The sequence below is a fragment of the Hemiscyllium ocellatum genome, chromosome 7, assembly GCF_020745735.1.
Source record: "Hemiscyllium ocellatum isolate sHemOce1 chromosome 7, sHemOce1.pat.X.cur, whole genome shotgun sequence".
NCBI classification, from domain to species: Eukaryota; Metazoa; Chordata; class Chondrichthyes; order Orectolobiformes; family Hemiscylliidae; genus Hemiscyllium; species Hemiscyllium ocellatum.
Genome location: NC_083407.1, coordinates 23453824 through 23471744, shown reverse-complemented (window position 1 = coordinate 23471744; position 17921 = coordinate 23453824). Strand labels below are relative to the sequence as shown.

At 39.9% G+C, this 17921-nt stretch overlaps 1 protein-coding gene across 1 annotated transcript in view; it reads left to right on the top strand.

The window, feature by feature from the left end:
- clasp1a (cytoplasmic linker associated protein 1a) overlaps positions 1-17921 on the top strand; it is a 328274-nt gene that overhangs the window by 135676 nt on the left and 174677 nt on the right. The window contains exon 9 of the mRNA XM_060827050.1: positions 8457-8603. Coding sequence (XP_060683033.1) covers positions 8457-8603 — 147 coding nt within the window. The remainder of the gene's footprint in view (positions 1-8456; positions 8604-17921) is intronic.

Below are 17921 nucleotides of genomic sequence, written 5' to 3'. Positions count from 1 at the left end.
TTGGCTCCAGTTTCTCATCCTGAAACTGAAGTTGAAATTTCAGCATGCCATGATCAGTCTTTCCTAAAGGATCCTTTACATGAGATAATCAACTAATCTTACCTTATTACACAATAGTAAATCCAAAATAGCCTTCTCCCTCGTTGTTTCTTGGAGAAATATGTTAGGGAACCAATCTCTAATACTCTCTGACTTCTCACTTGAGGCTGCTGTTGCCTGTTTGATTAATCCAGTCTCTGTATATTTGAATCGCCCATGATTGTTATCATACCTTTCTTACAATCTACAATGTTTCGAGGTTTATTGCCTTGTGGAACTGCTGTCAGGGGATCTGTGGATTACTTCCACCAAGCATTTGTTTTCCCTCGCAGTTTGTTCTTTCCACTGAGACTGATTCAGTGTCTTGATCTCCAATGTAACACTGATCCCTTCCTTTAGTAACAAAGTTGCAGCACCTCCTTTTCCTTTCTGTCTTATCTGTCCAAAACAGAGTATTAGTAGGCATTCAGCTCCAACTTCTGGACCCCTGTAATAATGTCTCAGTAACTGCTACTAAATCATACCCATAGCACAGGAATAGACCCTTTAGTCCAACTTGTCCATGCCAACCAGATATCCTAACTAAATTGAGCCCCATTTCCCAGCATTTGGCCCATATCCCTCTCAACCCTTCCATTTAAATCCAGACTCCTTTTAAATGTTGTAGTATGTTTACTATTTGTCTTCGTTTCTCTGAGAAACTTCTCTGCAGTTTTTAAGCTCCTCCAGCAACCCCCCTCCGCTCACAATGTGCTAATCTTTTATCCTTCAATGATAAATATAAATGCTTCCTGAAGAAGTCACGCTGGACTTGAAACATTAGCTCTGTTTCCATTTCAATGGATGCTGCCAGATCTGCCAGCATTGTGTGTTTATATCAGATTTCCAGCAAACACAGTATTTTGCTCTTGACAAACCAGACGGTTCATTAAAGGATAAAAAGGTCAATGCACCACGAATAAAAAGTTGACTAAAAAGTCAAGAACAAGCAAAACTGAAAGAACACAAAATTTGCAGCCTTGGGCGACTGTGTCCATAAAGAAAGAAATAGAGTCAATGTTTGTTTCTATTTACATTCTAAAAATTTGCACTTTATTCTGAATGCTATGTAAGTTTGTCCTACTATCAATTTTTCCTGCTCGCTTAATTCCTTAGTACAAAGTGACATTCATATGGCCTGTCATTTCCTTTCATTTTCTAGTGACAACCAACCTCATCACTAGCCTGTACTGCTTATAGTTTTGATTTCTTTTAAAAAAAAATGCTAGTTTAGAGAATGTTAACGAGATGAGTATCGGGAATAGTGGATTGTTTTATGAGGAAAGAACATAGGATATAGAACAGTATAGCACAGTACAGGCCCTTCAGCCCTCAATGTTGTGCCAGTCTTTTATCTTACTCCAGATCAGACTAACCTACATATTCTTCACGTTACTGTCATCCATGTGCCTATCCAAGAGTCGTTTAAATGTCCCTGATGTATCTGACTCTATTACCACCTACCACTCTCTGTGTAAAGACCTACCTCTGATATCTCCCCAAATCTGTCCTCCAATCACCTATGTCCTTGTAACTATTCACTCTATCTATGCCTTTCATCATCTTGTAAATCTCAAGTCACCTCTCACCCTTCTTCGTTGCAATGAGAAGAGCCCTAGTTCCCTCAACCTTTCTTCATAAAACATGCCCTCCAGTCCAGGCAGCATCCTGATAAATCTCCTTTGTACCTTTTCTAAAGCTTCCACACCCTTCCCATAATGAGGTGACCAGAACTGAACACAATATTCCAAATGTGGTCTAACCAGGGCTGTATAGACCTGCAGCATAACCTTGCGGCTCTTAAACTCAATCCCCCTGCTAATGAAAGCCAACACACCATGTGTCGTCTTAACAACCCTCTGAACTTGGGTGGCACCTTTTGAGGGATCTGTGGACGTGGATTCCAAGATCCCTCTGTTCCTCCACACTGACAACAATACTGCCTTTAACCGTGTAATCTGCATTCAAATTTGACCTTCCAAAATGAATCACTTTATACTTTTCCAGGTTGAACTCTAACTGCCACTTCTCAGTCCATCTGTCAATGCCTTGTTGCAACATACAACATCCCTCCACACTATCCACAACTCCTCCAACTTTCGTGCCATCGGCAAACTTACTAACCCACCTTTCCACTTCCTCATCCAAGTCATTTATAAAAACACAAAGAGCAGCAGTCCCAGAACAGATCCCTGCGGAACACTGCTTATCACTGAGCTCCAGTTTGAATACTTTCCATCAGCTACCAGCCTCTGTCTTCTATGGACTACTCAATTCTGTATGCAGACAGCCAAATGTTCCTGTAGCCTATGCCTCCTGGCTTTCTGAATGAGCCTACCATGGTAACCTTATCAAATGCCTTGCTAAGATCCATGAAGGGAATTTAAAGCTCAAAAAGAATTTTGCATTGATAGCATGTGGAATTTAGAGCAAATGCAGATCAGGAAAGACGGAGCTGTTTGTGTGTAACTTGGTGCTGTATTGAATATGCAAAGCAGTTTTGAGGAAGTTGAAGTTTATGGATGGTGGGAGTGTGTTGAATTGGTCGGGTCTGGACATGGCTTTGGATAACGGCCTCAGCAACAAGTATGCTGGAGTGAGGCCAAGGTGGCTGTCGGTGGTTTTTGCAATAGAGAATATGAAATCTGATGAATGACTTGGGCTTGAATAAGAAATGAATTGCAAACAAAAATGTCTTGGTTAGCAAACAATGTTTGACAGATATTTGATAATTATGCATCTGGAAGGAAATGTCTGTCTAAAACATTTTTGGCAGTGCTTATTTGGTAGTCAAGTGTGTTCCTGTGTAAATCATTATTGTCAGTTAATGTGTAGCAGCTTGTGTAGCAATGTTATGCAAAAAATATTTGAAGTTGCACGAAGGTTTACTGCAATAATTATAATTTTCTCAGAATGGCATTCCAGTATTCCTCAAACTAATTGAACTTTAATTGTCGCGCACGCTAAACATGAGACCACTTGAGGTTTAAGTGTGTTTAGACAAAGTTTGCCAATTTATTAAATTATCACAACAAGTACAATAGAAGTGACACTTAATCAAGTAGTGGACATTGCCACTCCAAAGTGGAACACGAATCCTCAGTTGGCTGGGGTGCTGTTTCCTCCTCCTCTTCTGCACACCTGCAACTACCAAAATATTGCCCTTTATTAACCCCTTCCAAACCACAATAGATAGCATGATTAAAATTTCTTTGAATGCTCATTTAATTCAGACATTGCATGAATAGATTCATAATTGACTGGGTGATGCCTACACAGTGCACGTATAATCCATAATCAGTCTTGGTTTGAGTGGGTATTTAGTGTATGTTCAATTTCTATTTTGTTTCTTTAAAGCGATGATTATCTGAGTGTAATTACTTCCAAACGTTCCCTGAATCACTCTTTTCACAGGTTGATCATGTTATGAAATCAATCCTTTATTAAGACCAAATGTTTGCCTTCCACTATGTTCATGTCATCTTCAACCGTTGGTTATAGTACATGTACTTTCCTCATCCAAGCCATTAATATATATTGTGAATAACTGTGGCCCCAGCACTGATTCTTGTGATATTCCATTTTTGAAAATGGCCCCCACATTCCAAAATCTGTCTTTTTATTAGTAAGCCAATCCTTTATCCATCCTAATGTCCTCCAACATCATGCATTCAACTAACCTAACATGCGGCATATTAGAGCTTGTTTCTCTTAGTTTAACCCCTTCCTCAGATCCATACCAAGATGAGATGGCACCAGCAAAGCAATTAGTGTGTCTGCTTAGTACATACATTGTCATCTTCTAGGGATTAACTATCATTCCAATGATCAACTAAGTCTATCAGTATCAAAGTGTGGCACTGGAAAAACACAGCAAATCAGGCAGCATCCGAGGAGCAGGCGAATCAAAGTTTCAGGCGTAAGCCCTTAATTGGGATGTTGCCTGACCTACTGTGCTTTTCCAGCGCACTCTTTTCGACTTTGATCTCCGGCGTCTACAGTCCTCACTTTCTCCTATGCCTATCAGTATCCTATATTTAGAAGATCCATGTATGACTCTACAATAATTGTTGATATTAAAGCAAATTCAAACTCAAAATAACCATGCAAACTAATGCACATTATTTCATGCATGCTTTTAAGATATAAAACTGAACTGTTTTTGAGCATATCTTTCTGAAACTTATTAATCTAAGTTTATATAATTGTATCTGAAACAACAAAGCCCTAAACCTTCTATCTGATTTGGGCCAAATACCTTCTTCCTTACAGAGAATGTTTCAACAACTTTCAGAATACTGTATTTAATTCTGGTCCACCTGTTGTAGGAACGATGTTGTTAAACTGGAAAGGTTGTAAAAAAGATTTACAAAGATGTTGCCAGGGTTAGAGAGGGTATGACCTAGAGGGAGGAGGCTGAATAGGCTGGGGCTATTTTCCCTGGAGCATCAGAGGCTGAGGGGTGACCTTCTAGAAGTTTATAAAATTATGAGGGGCATGGATAGGGTGAATAGTCGAGGTCTTTTTCCCAGGATAGGGGAGTCCAAAGCTAAAGGACATTGGCTTAAGGTGAGAGGGGAAAGATTTAAAAGGGACACAAGTGCAACGTTTTCATGCAGAGCATGGTGTTTGTGTGGATTGAGCTGCCAGAGGAAGTGGTGGAGGCTGATACAATTACAACATTTAAAAGGCATCTGGATGGATACGTGAATAGGCAGGATTTAGAGGGATATGGGCCAAATGTTGGCAAATGGGATTAGATTAATTTAGGATATCTGGTTGGTATCTGATTTAGTGACGAATAGAGGTTGTTCAGAATGCAGCTGAAGCTGGTTGGATCAAGCATCCTCCCCTGAGAAACTCCTGCAATGATACCCTGGGGCTAAGGTGATTAGCCTCTGACAGATCCATCCATCAATTTTTTTTATATTTGCTATGGAACTAGGTAGTAAGAACAGTTTATCTCCAAACGTGCAGAAAATACTTGGATTTTAATTGAGTTTGAATGTATTATCATCTGACTACTATTTCAAATTTACGACTTGTTATTTGAGACTTATGAAATGTGCAATCTGTTTCAGGACATCTTTCTTATAAAGTGATGTTTCATAAATGTATGTCTGCAATTTAATTGCAGAGCTATCTTTATCCCCCTATAGTTTGCACATATTTGAAAATTTTAGAATCAAGCACCGATGTAATAGCTGTGATATTTTGTCCCTTTTAGTTTTGTGATAGACCTTACAACAATTTCAATGTGACATATCAATTTAAAACTTTATTATGTCTAACTTGTAATCAGATCATTGGAATTTTTATTGTTAGATTTCAGTTGATTTTCCAATTTATGAGAGAGGATTTATGATGAAGTGGATCAAGTAGATCATGTGATAAGTGGGGAAACATTTACTGGATAATGATAATTGTATTGTAAGGTTTAGGGTGATGGTGCAAAATAAAATTAGTCAGTGCTGAGAGAGTAATCAACTGATGGAAAATTGACTTCATTGGATCAAAAACAGAACTGCATGATTTAGATTTAGAACCAAAGATTGGTGGGAAAAAGAAATAATAGCTGAACAGGAGGTTACTGTTAAAGAGGAGATGGCTCAGACCCCATTGAGGTTTGTTACCTCATAAGTGGAAGGGGAAACAAATCCAGATTTCCCTGATGCCAAAGCAGACAGAAATTAAGTTAAAGGAGAAAAAGCTGTGCTTAAGCTAAATATCGGGCAGTAAACAAGATTGAGAACAATGCTGAATACAGAATGTTCACAACAGAAATGCAAAAGCAAGTTCGAAAAACAAAATGGGATCATGAAAAATATTGGAAAAGGGAATCTCCTAGTTTTTTTTTAATAAGCATTTATAAGTAAAGATTAATTAAAGGAGGAGTAAGCTCCAATATGGTGATTTCCAGTCGGGAGTTAGAGGTATAGCTGAGGTGTTAAACAAAAACTTTGTCTTGTAGATAAAAACAGATGCAATGATGTTACCACTATACCTCTTCCCGCTTCCCACATCCACCCCACCCCATGGAAAAAGTTTTAAAATTGGTTTGTATTTTTACTGTATTTATATTTTGTTTGCTTAATATTTCCTTTTTAATCTTTCAGTTGCTTTAATTTTTATAATTCATGTTTTTACTTTTAATCAGAAGTCAAATGAGTTCATTAACTGAATTGTGAATTGAATTGCCAAAAAGGAAATTCTTATCGAGTTGCAATTGTGGAGTTTTCTGTCAGGAGGCAGAACAAATTTTATGCAGCTACTCTATTTCTCAAGCATTTAATCCCTTATAATTTTTCTGTTCAGAAGCTTAAGATGATAAAATTATGAAAATAAAAGTTCAATTTTAAGTAGTATGGTTTACTTTTAAAGTTAGTGTTTTCTTCAATATGCAATTTATCTGCTTTATTTTTGAGAAAAAATGTCTTTTCTTTTTAACGTTTTAAGTTAATGGATTATTACTGTGATTCTATTGGTAAAATATCAGAAGTAAATACCCGAAATAAAACCTGACTCACTCCTCATTCCTTCCTGCTCTCTGTCCTCCACATCTCCTGTTCATCGACTTGAGTGTATGACTATTACTACAGAAACCTTCCCATTGGTTTTCCATGAAGTCACCCTGTACACGTCAGCTTGGATAATTACCATCTCTCTCTCAGTCGATCGGTGATGTCACAGATGGACTTGTCAAATCCAAACACTGATCATGGTTATTTGTTTCTGATTGGGATTTTTTAAAAACTTGCCCCCACTTGGACACTGATTCCAAACTGTTTAGGACATAGATATGATGTTTGAATAAGTGGATAATTGTATAGGAGATAACTCATGACACAATCTGTAGCTGTAATTGTGTAAAAATCGTGGTTGGGTTCCTATCATATCCACCTGTCTTCAACATCAACTCCACTGCTGCTTTATTGTTACATTGTGTGGGTCCTGATTACTTTGCAGCTAAGTTCATATGTGATGTGATTTTTCTGTTAAGACCAGGTAGGTAGAAAGTTGATTCTGAATGATTTGACTGACTACATTTGGTGGGTAGAATTGTCTTTCAGCAGCGCATGTTGTTTGGCTTTGTAATGAACATTATGTTGATATAATTAAAGAATGTATTAAACCCATATTTTAGGGACACAATCAAATCCTCTCCTATTCAAAAATAGATTCACTATTATTAAACACACAGACCTCTTCTAGTTTCTGAACCATGTGTTGCTGGGAAACTAATGATGCATTTTTTTCTTGACAGTGGGGGAAGCATTGCTTTCTGCATTATTGAAGCATATCGTTTTTTAAATTATAACTGTTTTTAAGTGTCTTATATAAAGTAAATGCTCTGGGCAAGTGTCTTTTTTTATGATATTAAGAGTATATTTGAAATTAGATTAAAAAGGTATCTAGTGTATTGTTAATTTTGTGTATTGTTCATTATCCATATTGATGTTTAGACCTCTACTGCAGTTCATGAAGAGGCTATCTAGTCAAACGTGGGTTAAGAAACAGTACTTACGTTTTAATTCATACGCAGATTCCCAAAAAGATGATCTGATGTGGTGTACCAGTAAAAGCACTAATATTGCCTTTGAACATGCAGCTGTTTAATATTGAGGTCAGAAGAGTCTGGAATAGATAATGAAGCTGACATTTTATTTGTCAAAGGAAATTGATGACAGCTGTTCGAGCCGTCCTGCTAACGCCTCCCGTGAGATGCTTGAAGCAGACTCTTGCAGTGGGTTTTAATAGCAATAGAGATTGCCTATTACGTCCCTTTTTTTTTGATAGTGCCTTTGTCATTAAAGACTTTGAAACAGAGTTACAATATCTTTCCACCATTAGACTGGGTCATCTTGAATATTCCGTTTAGACTCTGACACACACACTCCAACATATCACGAGTATTTGTTTTAATGCTCAGTGGACAATGTGTGCTTAGGCTCCTAGCACGTGGGAGCATGATTGATCATTGTCTGGATTGATTGCAAATAGAATTTGTTGAAGGAGAGGAGGTGATTGCGACTGCTAAAGGGCAGGATGATGAGAAGACTAATCTGCAAAAAAATTTGTGCTTGTAAGAGATAGTTGTACATTTTAGCATAGGAGTGAGTGAACTAAAATGCACTAAATGTAATGTAAAGAGAGTAGAACATGTAATGGACAAAAGATCAGAAATTTGCAGTCTTTTCAGAGGTGTTTCTGATGTCATTTTGAAAAGAAATGGGGGTCACCAGATAATAGAGCAGTGATGTGTACTGTTGAAAGTGGCACCTCTGATTGGCAGCTGAGGTAGAGAATGGCTTTATATTGAAGCATACTTTGGAGTGTTTGTTGAGGAAATTTTCCTCATTTTTTATTCTTTAATCTAGATAAGAATTTTGATGAAGATGATTCGGTGGATGGAAATAGGCCATCTTCTGCTAGCTCCACATCTTCAAAAGCTCCCAGTTCACGGCGTATGGTTGGTACCAGTCGTAGACCAGGATCGTCTGCAGTTGGCTTGAGGACTGGTACAGGTAACAATATCTGATATACATTCATCTGGTGTATAAATCGCTATGTGTTTTCACATTGTTTACCCTGTTTTCACTTCAAGCATAAAAATAAATTAGAGCACAGCAAAGCCTATTCCTTCTAATTGGTCCGTAACTCTTCATGCAATCTGTTTTGAAAGCATTTGTTCAAGATATTCGCCTACCTGTTAATCTCTTTCTTTCATTAACCAGATGTGCAATAAAATTCTGCAGATGGTATTCTTAAACTTGTAGTCAGTAGTGCCAGTGAAAAATCAATGTAGAATAAAATCTAAACTTTCAGATTTCTTATACACAGAATTAGTAGAGTCATGCAAGTTATTTTGTATTTTTTCCACAGATTATATTCATTTGAAACTTGATATGCTATATTTATTCCGCTCTCTCTACTCCTAAAAGGAATATATCCTTTTAGAAGAGAGTGGAAATTCTGGGTGTGGCTGACACTTTGTCACTTTGTCACGTTGTAATTTCTGCCTTTTAGGAAAGGGATGATATTTTGAAATGTTGTAGTCTGGAAGGTGTAATAGTGGCCAGTTTTTAATTCAAAGTTGTATACTTTGAATTCTGAAGAAGGGCAAGAGTTAAAAGCCCCTATCAGTGACAATAGTCAGATTTGTAACTCAGGCAGTCCCCAGGTTGCAAATAGGCGTCTGTTCACAAGTTGAGCACACTGCAGGACAATGGAAAGCTGCCATTTGTAAGCACAGGCAATGTTTAAATGTCAGATCTTCAACATACAATACCATATATGGGATTGTGCTCATAAGTACTTGTATGAGCATTCATAATTCGATCGTTTTAAATTGGGAACCTCAGTGATGTTCAAATTCAGATGCAGATTTTGTTTTTAAAACTCTGCCATCAGTAAATTAAGGGTCATAGAATTATACAATACAGAAAGGGCCATTCGGCCCATCAAGTTTAAACTGCCAAAAGTCTATCAATACCGCATAAAACCCAAAAGAACTATGGCTGCTGTAAATCAGAAGCAAAAACAAAATTTACTGGAAACACTCAGCGGATCTGGCAACATCTGTGAATAGAAATCAGAGTTAGCGTTTAGGGTCCAATGACTCTTCCTCAAGACTGATGGTAGCTGGGAAAATGTATAAACTGACATTTTCCGAGCTACCATCACTTTTGAGGAAGAGTCACTGGACCCGAAATGGTAGCTGTTTTCTCTTCACCAATACTCCATTAGTCCCATAGCCTTGAATGTTGTGGCTCTTCAAGTGCTCATCCAGTACTGTTTAAAGATTGTGAGGTTTCCTGCCTCAACTACTCTCTGTCATCCAGACCACCCCCCTGGGTTTAAAAAAGAACTTTTCCTCAAATCCCCTCTAAGCACAAGAAAGACAAGCATCCTCGATGGCTTCTTAAATTCCCTATCAACCTGTTGTACCATCTTCAGTAATCCAGACAAGTACCCTGAGATCCCTCTGTTCCTTTGGCCTTCTTACTTCTTGCCATTCATTGAGTACTCCCTTGTCTTGTTCTTCTTTCCAAAGTGCACCTCACATTTATCAGTGTGAAATTCAATCTGCCACTGATCTGCCCACCTTACCAATCTGTTTGCACTGTCCTGCTTCCACCTCACTGTCAACCACCTAGCCAATTAGTTATTTCTCTTGCATAAGCATGCACGCGCACAATGTTAATTAAGGACTGCGAGTTGATATCTGTGGTACACCATTGCACACCAGTTACAAATAGCCTTTTATTGCCACCCTCTGTCTTCTGTCACTCAGCCAATTTTAGATGCAGTGAGATTTTCTCCTCCTTTATCAGATTCCCATGTAGGACCTTGTCAAATATCTTGTTGAAATATAAACTATATTAACTGTCCCACCCTCACCCAACACTTCGTTGCCTCTGCCAAAGAATCCATTTGATTTGTTAGGTATGACCTCCCTCTGACAAGGCATTGCTGACTATTCCTGATCAAACTTTGCCTTTCTAAATGGAGATAAATTTTGTCATTCTCTATTTTCTCTAATAGTTTCCCTATCACTAATGTTATACTCATTGGTCTACAGTTTCCTGATTCTCTACCACTCATCTTGTGCCTCATTAGTTGTCCTCTGGTACTTCCCCTGTAACCAGAGTTGATTTAAAAATTTGGGTTGGGGCTATTAATATCCTCCCTTGTCTTCCACAGCAATCTGCAATACAAATCATTGGATCTGGGGATTTGTCGACTTTAAAGTCTGTCAAAATCTCCAATATCTCCCTTGCTGCTTGTATCAATCTATTCAAGAATGTCAAAGTCATTTAATTGAATTCTGTACTTGCATTTTCCGTCTCCCAAAAAAAAGACACATGTGAAAAACTCATTTAATACTCTACCAATGTTCTCTGGCTTAACCTGGTTATTCTCACCCCCTTTTGTACCTGTAACCTATCTTGGGATTCTCCCTAATTTTATCTCAATCCCTTATTTACTCTATTAATTGCTTTCTTCAGGTTCCCCCATGCATTTTCTGTATTCCTCTAGGGTCTCCATTGTTTTGCTCCCTTTGTACCTGTTGAGCATCTCTTCCATTTTATTCATTTCTAAATATCATTAGGAGGTGGAGCTTGTGATGTGTAACCTATAATGCTTCATTCCTGTAAGTAACTAGAAATACGTTATATTTGACTTGAAATTACAGATTAATTATACCTGTAAACCTATATAAGTGCCTGTTATGTATATAGTCCCAATTGGTTTTCTTAAATCACCAAATTAAAGTACTCTATGTTATATCACCCAACCAACATTTTGCATACAGTACTGGAATGAACAAATGTTAGAGATGTTGTTAACTGCAGCAAGTGAAATATCTCCAGCATTTCTTTGCAGAGTCATACTTCAGATAACATTTCTGAGCCACTGCCACAGCCAGACAATGACTCAGTATTTTTCACATTGAGTTCTTAAATCATGTTTGAATTTACCATAAGACATAGGAGTGGACGTAAGGCCATTCGGCCCATCGAGTCCACTCCGCCATTCAATCATGGCTGATGAGCATTTCAACTCCACTTACCCGCATTCTCCCTGTAGCCCTTAATTCCTTGTGACATTTAGCATCCCAGCCTCCACTGCACTCTGCGGCAATGAATTCCACAGGCCCACCACACTCTGGCTGAAGAAATGTCTCTGCATTTCTGTTCTGAATTTACCCCCTCTAGTTCGAAGGCTGTGTCCACGGGTCCTAGTCTCCTCACCTAACTGAAACAATTTCCTAACGTCCATCCTTTCCAAACCATGTATTATCTTGTAAGTTTCTGTTAGATCTTCCCTTAATCTTCTAAACTCCAATGAAAACAATCCCAGGATCCTCAGCCGTTCCTCATTTGTTGGACCTACCTTTCCAGGGATCATCTGTGTGAATCTCCGCTGGACACGCTCCAGTGCTAGTATGTCCCTCCTGAGGTGTGGGGACCAAAACTGGACACAGTACTCCAAATGGGGCCTAACCAGAGCTTTATTCAGTCTCAGTAGCACAACGGTGCTTTTATATTCCAACCCTCTTGAGATAAATGACAACATTGCATTCGCTTTCTTAATCACGGACTCAACCTGCATGTTTACCTTTAGAGAATCCTCGACTAGCACTCCCAGATCCCTTTGTACTTTGGCTTTACGAATTTTCTCACTGTTTGGAAAGTAGTCCATGCTTGTATTCTTTTTTCCAAAGTGAAATGCAGCATTGACGTTTATGATTAGACAGAGTTCAAATTGCTTGTGTGAATCTCATCGGAACTTCAAAATATTTTCAGCAATAATCATAAGATGCTGTTATTTGGTGTATGTTAAGACATTCTGGATGTTTGTTGAGAATAGATGAGGTTTAGGAGCTCTTTAAGTTTCCAGACTGTTAGTGGGTGAATTGAACTGTTTAAAAGCCTCAAGAGCATAAGATATAAAGGAACAGAATTTGGCTATTTGGCTCATTGAATCTGCTGTGCCGTTTGATGATGGTTGAAATGATTCTCATACCCATTCTGTTACCTTCTCCCCATAATCCTTGATCCCTTTATAAGTCAAGTGTTTTAAATACACTTAATGACTTGGCCTCCACAGCCATCTACGGCAATTCAATGAATTGCCCTCTGGTTGAAAAAATGCTGCTGCTTCTCAGTTCCAGTGGGTAGTGCCTTCATTCTGACACTGTGCACTTGTCCTAGTCTCTCCTACTAGCGGAAACACCATCTCAGTGTCCATTATATCCAGGCCTCTCCATCCTGTAAGGTTCAATCAGATCCCCCTTCTTATCCTTCTAAATTACATCAAATGACGTAGAGCCAGAGTCCTGAACACCACCTCCTATGTCAAGCCCTTCATCTCCAGGATTCCTCTCTTGTAAACCACCTCTGGACTCCTTTCAACACCAACACTTCCTTCCTTAGATGTGGAACCCAAAACCGCTCACAATATTTCAAATGTGGGTCTGATTAGAGCCTTAAACAAGCTCAGCAGTATATCTCTGCTCTTGTATCCAAGAAATGAATGCTAACATTGTATTTGCCTTCCTTGCCAACTGAACCTGATCTTAACAGTAAGAGAATCCTGAACTAGGTCTACTAAGTCCCTTTGTGTTTAGGGTTTTGGAAGCTTTTCCTATTTAGAAAATAATCTGCACCTATCTTCCTACTAAAGTGCATAACCTCACACTTGCCCATATTGTATTCCATCTACCACTCTGCTAGCCTGTTCAAGTCTTTCTGCAGCCTTCCCTCTTCCTCAACATCACCTGTCCCTTCACCTATCTTTGTGTCCAACTGCATCATGCATTGTAAGTTTAATGATCACTGAGCTTCCAATTTGTCTGGCTTTGACCACATTGAGTAAGTGTTTAAACAAATAGCAAAATGTCATAGATACTTGACTGGAATAAAAACAGAAGTGGCGAACTTTTAAGCTTTCTGTTTTTTCCGTTAAGATTTGGAAATGTGTATTTTAAAATAAAGTTTTACATTCACTTACTACATGTTATCTACTGATATGCTATCCATGTGGATATTACGATTCCCTCATAGACTCATCCAGCCTGATGCATGACCATTTGTGACAAATAGGAGAGTTACAGGGTAGTAGAAGCTGTATTTTCTAACATCTGCATAAATGTGTGCTTCTTTTCCTTGTAGACAATGAGGATTTGGTGTACCATGCTCTAAGTAAAGTTAGTGTACAGCTGTTTAGGGATCAGTTAACTGGATCTAACTTGAGATTTTCCTGATTAATTGTTTCTTGCCTTGAAGAGATTTACTTATTGGGGAGGTTATTAATGAGACCACATGTGTAATACCGTGTCCTGTTTCAGTGGTCTTATTTGAGGAAGATAGCTAATGAATCAGTGGTGCTTCAGAGGAAGTTTAGTTGGTTGATATGTGGGATGAGTGGGCTGTCTAATGAAGAAAGTATTATAATGGGCATGTTTCCGTTGGAGTTTAAATGAATGAGGTATGACTTTATTGAACAGGAAATAAGATCCTGAGTTGTCTTTTCAAGGTGAATGTAGAAAAGTTGTTTCCTCTTGTGGGTGAGTCCAGAAATAGGCTGCACTATTTAGCAATTAATGGTCACCCTCTTAGGACAGAAATGCTTTTCACTGACTGAAATTCTCTGGTTCCAAAGGCAATAGAGATAGTCACTGAATTATTTTTAAGGCAGCGATAGACCTATCTTTGTCAAGGAAATCGAAGGTTATTGGGGGTAGATGGGAATGTGGACTTTGAAGCACAAAAATGTTACTGAATGGCAGAGCGGCTTGAGAGAATGAGTGACCTACATTTCCTAAGTTGGTATTTGTTGTATTCCCACAGTTTGTCCATTATAAATAGAATGTGAAAGTGAGCCATTTTGAAAAATAAAGCTGATACTTTAACATTTTAGTAGATGCTATAATCTAAAATTACGTAATTTTATTTAGAACATAGAAAAATACAGCGTAGTACAGGCCCTTTGGCCCTCGATGTTGCGCCGATCCAAGCCCACCTAACCTACACTAGCCCACTATCCTCCATAAGCATATCCAATGCGCATTTAAATGCCCATAAAGAGGGAGAGTCCACCACTGCTACTGGCAGGGCATTCCATGAACTCACGACTCGCTGAGTAAAGAATCTACCCCTATCATCTGTCCTATACCTACCACCCCTTAATTTAAAGCTATACCCCCTCATAATAGCTGACTCCATACGTGGAAAAAGGTTCTCATGGTCAACTCTATCTAAACCCCTAATCATCTTGTACACCTCTATCAAGTCACCCCTAAACCTTCTTTTCTCCAATGAAAACTGTCCCAAGTGCCTCAGCCTTTCCTCATACGATCTTCCTACCATACCAGGCAACATCCTGGTAAACCTCCTCTGTACCCGTTCCAGTGCCTCCCCATCCTTCTTATAGTATGGCGACCAAAACTGCCCACAATACTCCAGATGCGGCCGCCAGAGTCTTATGCAACTGCAACGTGACCTCAGGACTCCGGAACTCAATTCCTCTACCAATAAAAGCCAGTACGCCATATGCCTTCTTCAAAGCACTATTTACCTGGGTGGCAACTTTCAGAGATCTGTGTACATGGACACCAAGATCCCTCTGCTCATCCACACTACCAAGTATCCGACCATTAGCCCAGTACTCCATCATCTTGTTACTCTTACCAAAGTGAATCACTTCACACTTAGCGACATTGAACTCCATTTGCCACCTTTCTGCCCAGCTCTGCAGCTTATCTATATCCCGCTATAACCTGCCACATCCTTCCTCACTGTCAACAACTCCACCGACTTTCGTATCATCCGCAAACTTGCTCACCCAACCTTCTAGCCCTTCCTCCAGGTCATTTATAAAAATGACAAACAGCAATGGTCCCAAATCAGATCCTTGCGGACCACCGCTAGTAACTGCACTCCAAGATGAACCTTTACCATCAACTACTACCCTCTGTCTTCTCCCAGCCAGCCAGTTCCTAATCCAAACCTCCAACGCACCCTCAATGCCATACCTCCGTATTTTTTGCAGTAGCCTACCATGGGGAACCTTATCAAACGCCTTACTAAAATCCATATACACCACATCTACCGCTTTACCCTCATCCACCTCCTTAGTCACCTTCTCAAAGAATTCGGTAAGGTTTGTGAGGCACGACCGGCCCTTCCCAAAACCATGCTGACTATCCTTGATCACATTATTCCTATCCAGATGTTCATAAATCCTATCCCTTACAATTCTCTCTAAGACTTTGCCCACAACAGAAGTGAGACTCACCAGCCTATAGTTACTAGGATTATCCCTACTCCTCTTCTTGAACAAGGGAACCACATTTGCTATCTTCCAGTCTTCTGGCACTATTCCTGTAGACAACGAAGACATAAAAATCAAGGCCAATGGCTCTGCAATCTCCTCCCTTGCTTCCCAGAGAATCCTAGGATGAATGCCATCAGGCCCAGGGGACTTATCTATTTTCACCCTTTCCAGAATTTCCAACACCTCTTCCCTACATACCTCAAAGCCATCCATTCTAATTAATTGTGATTCAATATTCACATCGGCAACAATGTCCTGTTCCTGAGTGAATACTGACAAAAAGTATTATTCAGTGTCTCCCCAATCTCTTCAGCCTCCACGCGCAACTTCCCACTACTATCCTTGACTGGACCTATTCCTACCCTAGTCATTCTTTTATTCCTGACATACCAATAGAAAGCCTTTGGGTTTTCCCTAATCCTACCAACCAAGGACTTTTCATGTCCCCTCCTTGCTGCTCTTGGCTCTCTCTTTAGATCCTTCCTGGCTACCTTATAACTCTCAATCACCCCAACTGAACCATCACGCCTCATCTTTACATAGGCCGCCCGCTTCCCTTTAACAAGGGATTCCAATTCCTTATTAAACCACGGCTCCCTCACACGACCCTTTCCTCCCTGCCTGACAGGTACATACTTATCAAGGACACTCAATAGTTGCTCCTTGAACAAGCTCCACATATCGATTGTGCCCTTCCCTTGAAGCCTACTTTTCCAAGCCAAGCATCCTAAGTCATGCCTCACCGCATCATAATTTCCCTGCCCCCAGTTATAGCTGCCCCGCAGTGCACACTTATCCCTCTCCATCACTCGAGTAAAAGTCAACGAATTATGGTCACTGTCCCCAAAGTGCTCACCTACCTCCAAGTCTAACACCTGGCCTGGTTTGTTACCCAGAACCAAATCCAGTATGGCCTCACCTCTTGTTGGCCTGTCTACATATTGTGCCAGGAAACCCTCCTGCACACATTGGACAAACACTAACCCATCTAACGTACTCGAGCTATAGCTTTCCCTGTCAATATCTGGAAAGTTAAATTCCCCCATAACAACCACCCTATTACTTTCACTCTCTTCTCATGAATCATCCTCGCAATCCTTTCTTCTACGTCTCTACTACTATTAGGAGGCCTGTAGAAAACTCCTAGTAGGGTGACCTCACCTTTCCTATTTCTAACCTCAGCCCAAACTACCTCAGATGGTGAGTGTTCATCCATCGTCCTTTCCACTGCTGTAATACTATCCTTGACAAGCAATGCCACACCTCCCCCTCTTTTACCCCCACCTCTGACCCTACTAAAACATTTAAACCCTGGAACCTGCAACAGCTAATCCTGTCCCTGTTCTACCCATGTCTCTGTAATAGCCACAATATCGAAATCCCAGGTACCAACCCACACTGCAAGTTCATCTACCTTATTTCGTATACTTCTCGCATTGAAGTATACACACTTCAAGCCACTTTCCTGTTTACAGGCACCCTCCTTCGAGATTGATGCCATGTTCCTAACCTCCCTACACTCCAGGTCCTGCACCCTAAAGCTACAGTCAAGGTTCCCATGCCCCTGCAGAGTTAGTTTAAACCCCCCTCAAAGAGCACTAGCAAACCTCCCCCCAAGGATACTGGTGCCCCTCAGGATCAGGTGTAGACCATCCTGTTTATTAGAGATCCCACCTTCCCCAGAAAGAACACTAGTTATCCAGATACCGGAATCTCTCTCTCCTGCACCATCCATGTAGCCAAGCATTTAACTGTTCTCTCTCCTTATTCCTCGACTCTTTATCACGTGGCACGGGTAACATTCCAGAGACAACAACTCTGTTTGTTCTAACTCTGAGCTTCTAACCTAGCTCTCTGAAAGCCTGCCAAACATCCTCATCCCTTTTCCTACCTATGTCGTTGGTGCCAGTGTGGACCACAACTTCGGGCTGCTCCCCCTCCTCCTTAAGGACCCGGAAAATACGATCAGAGACGTCACGTACCCTTGCACCTGGGAGGCA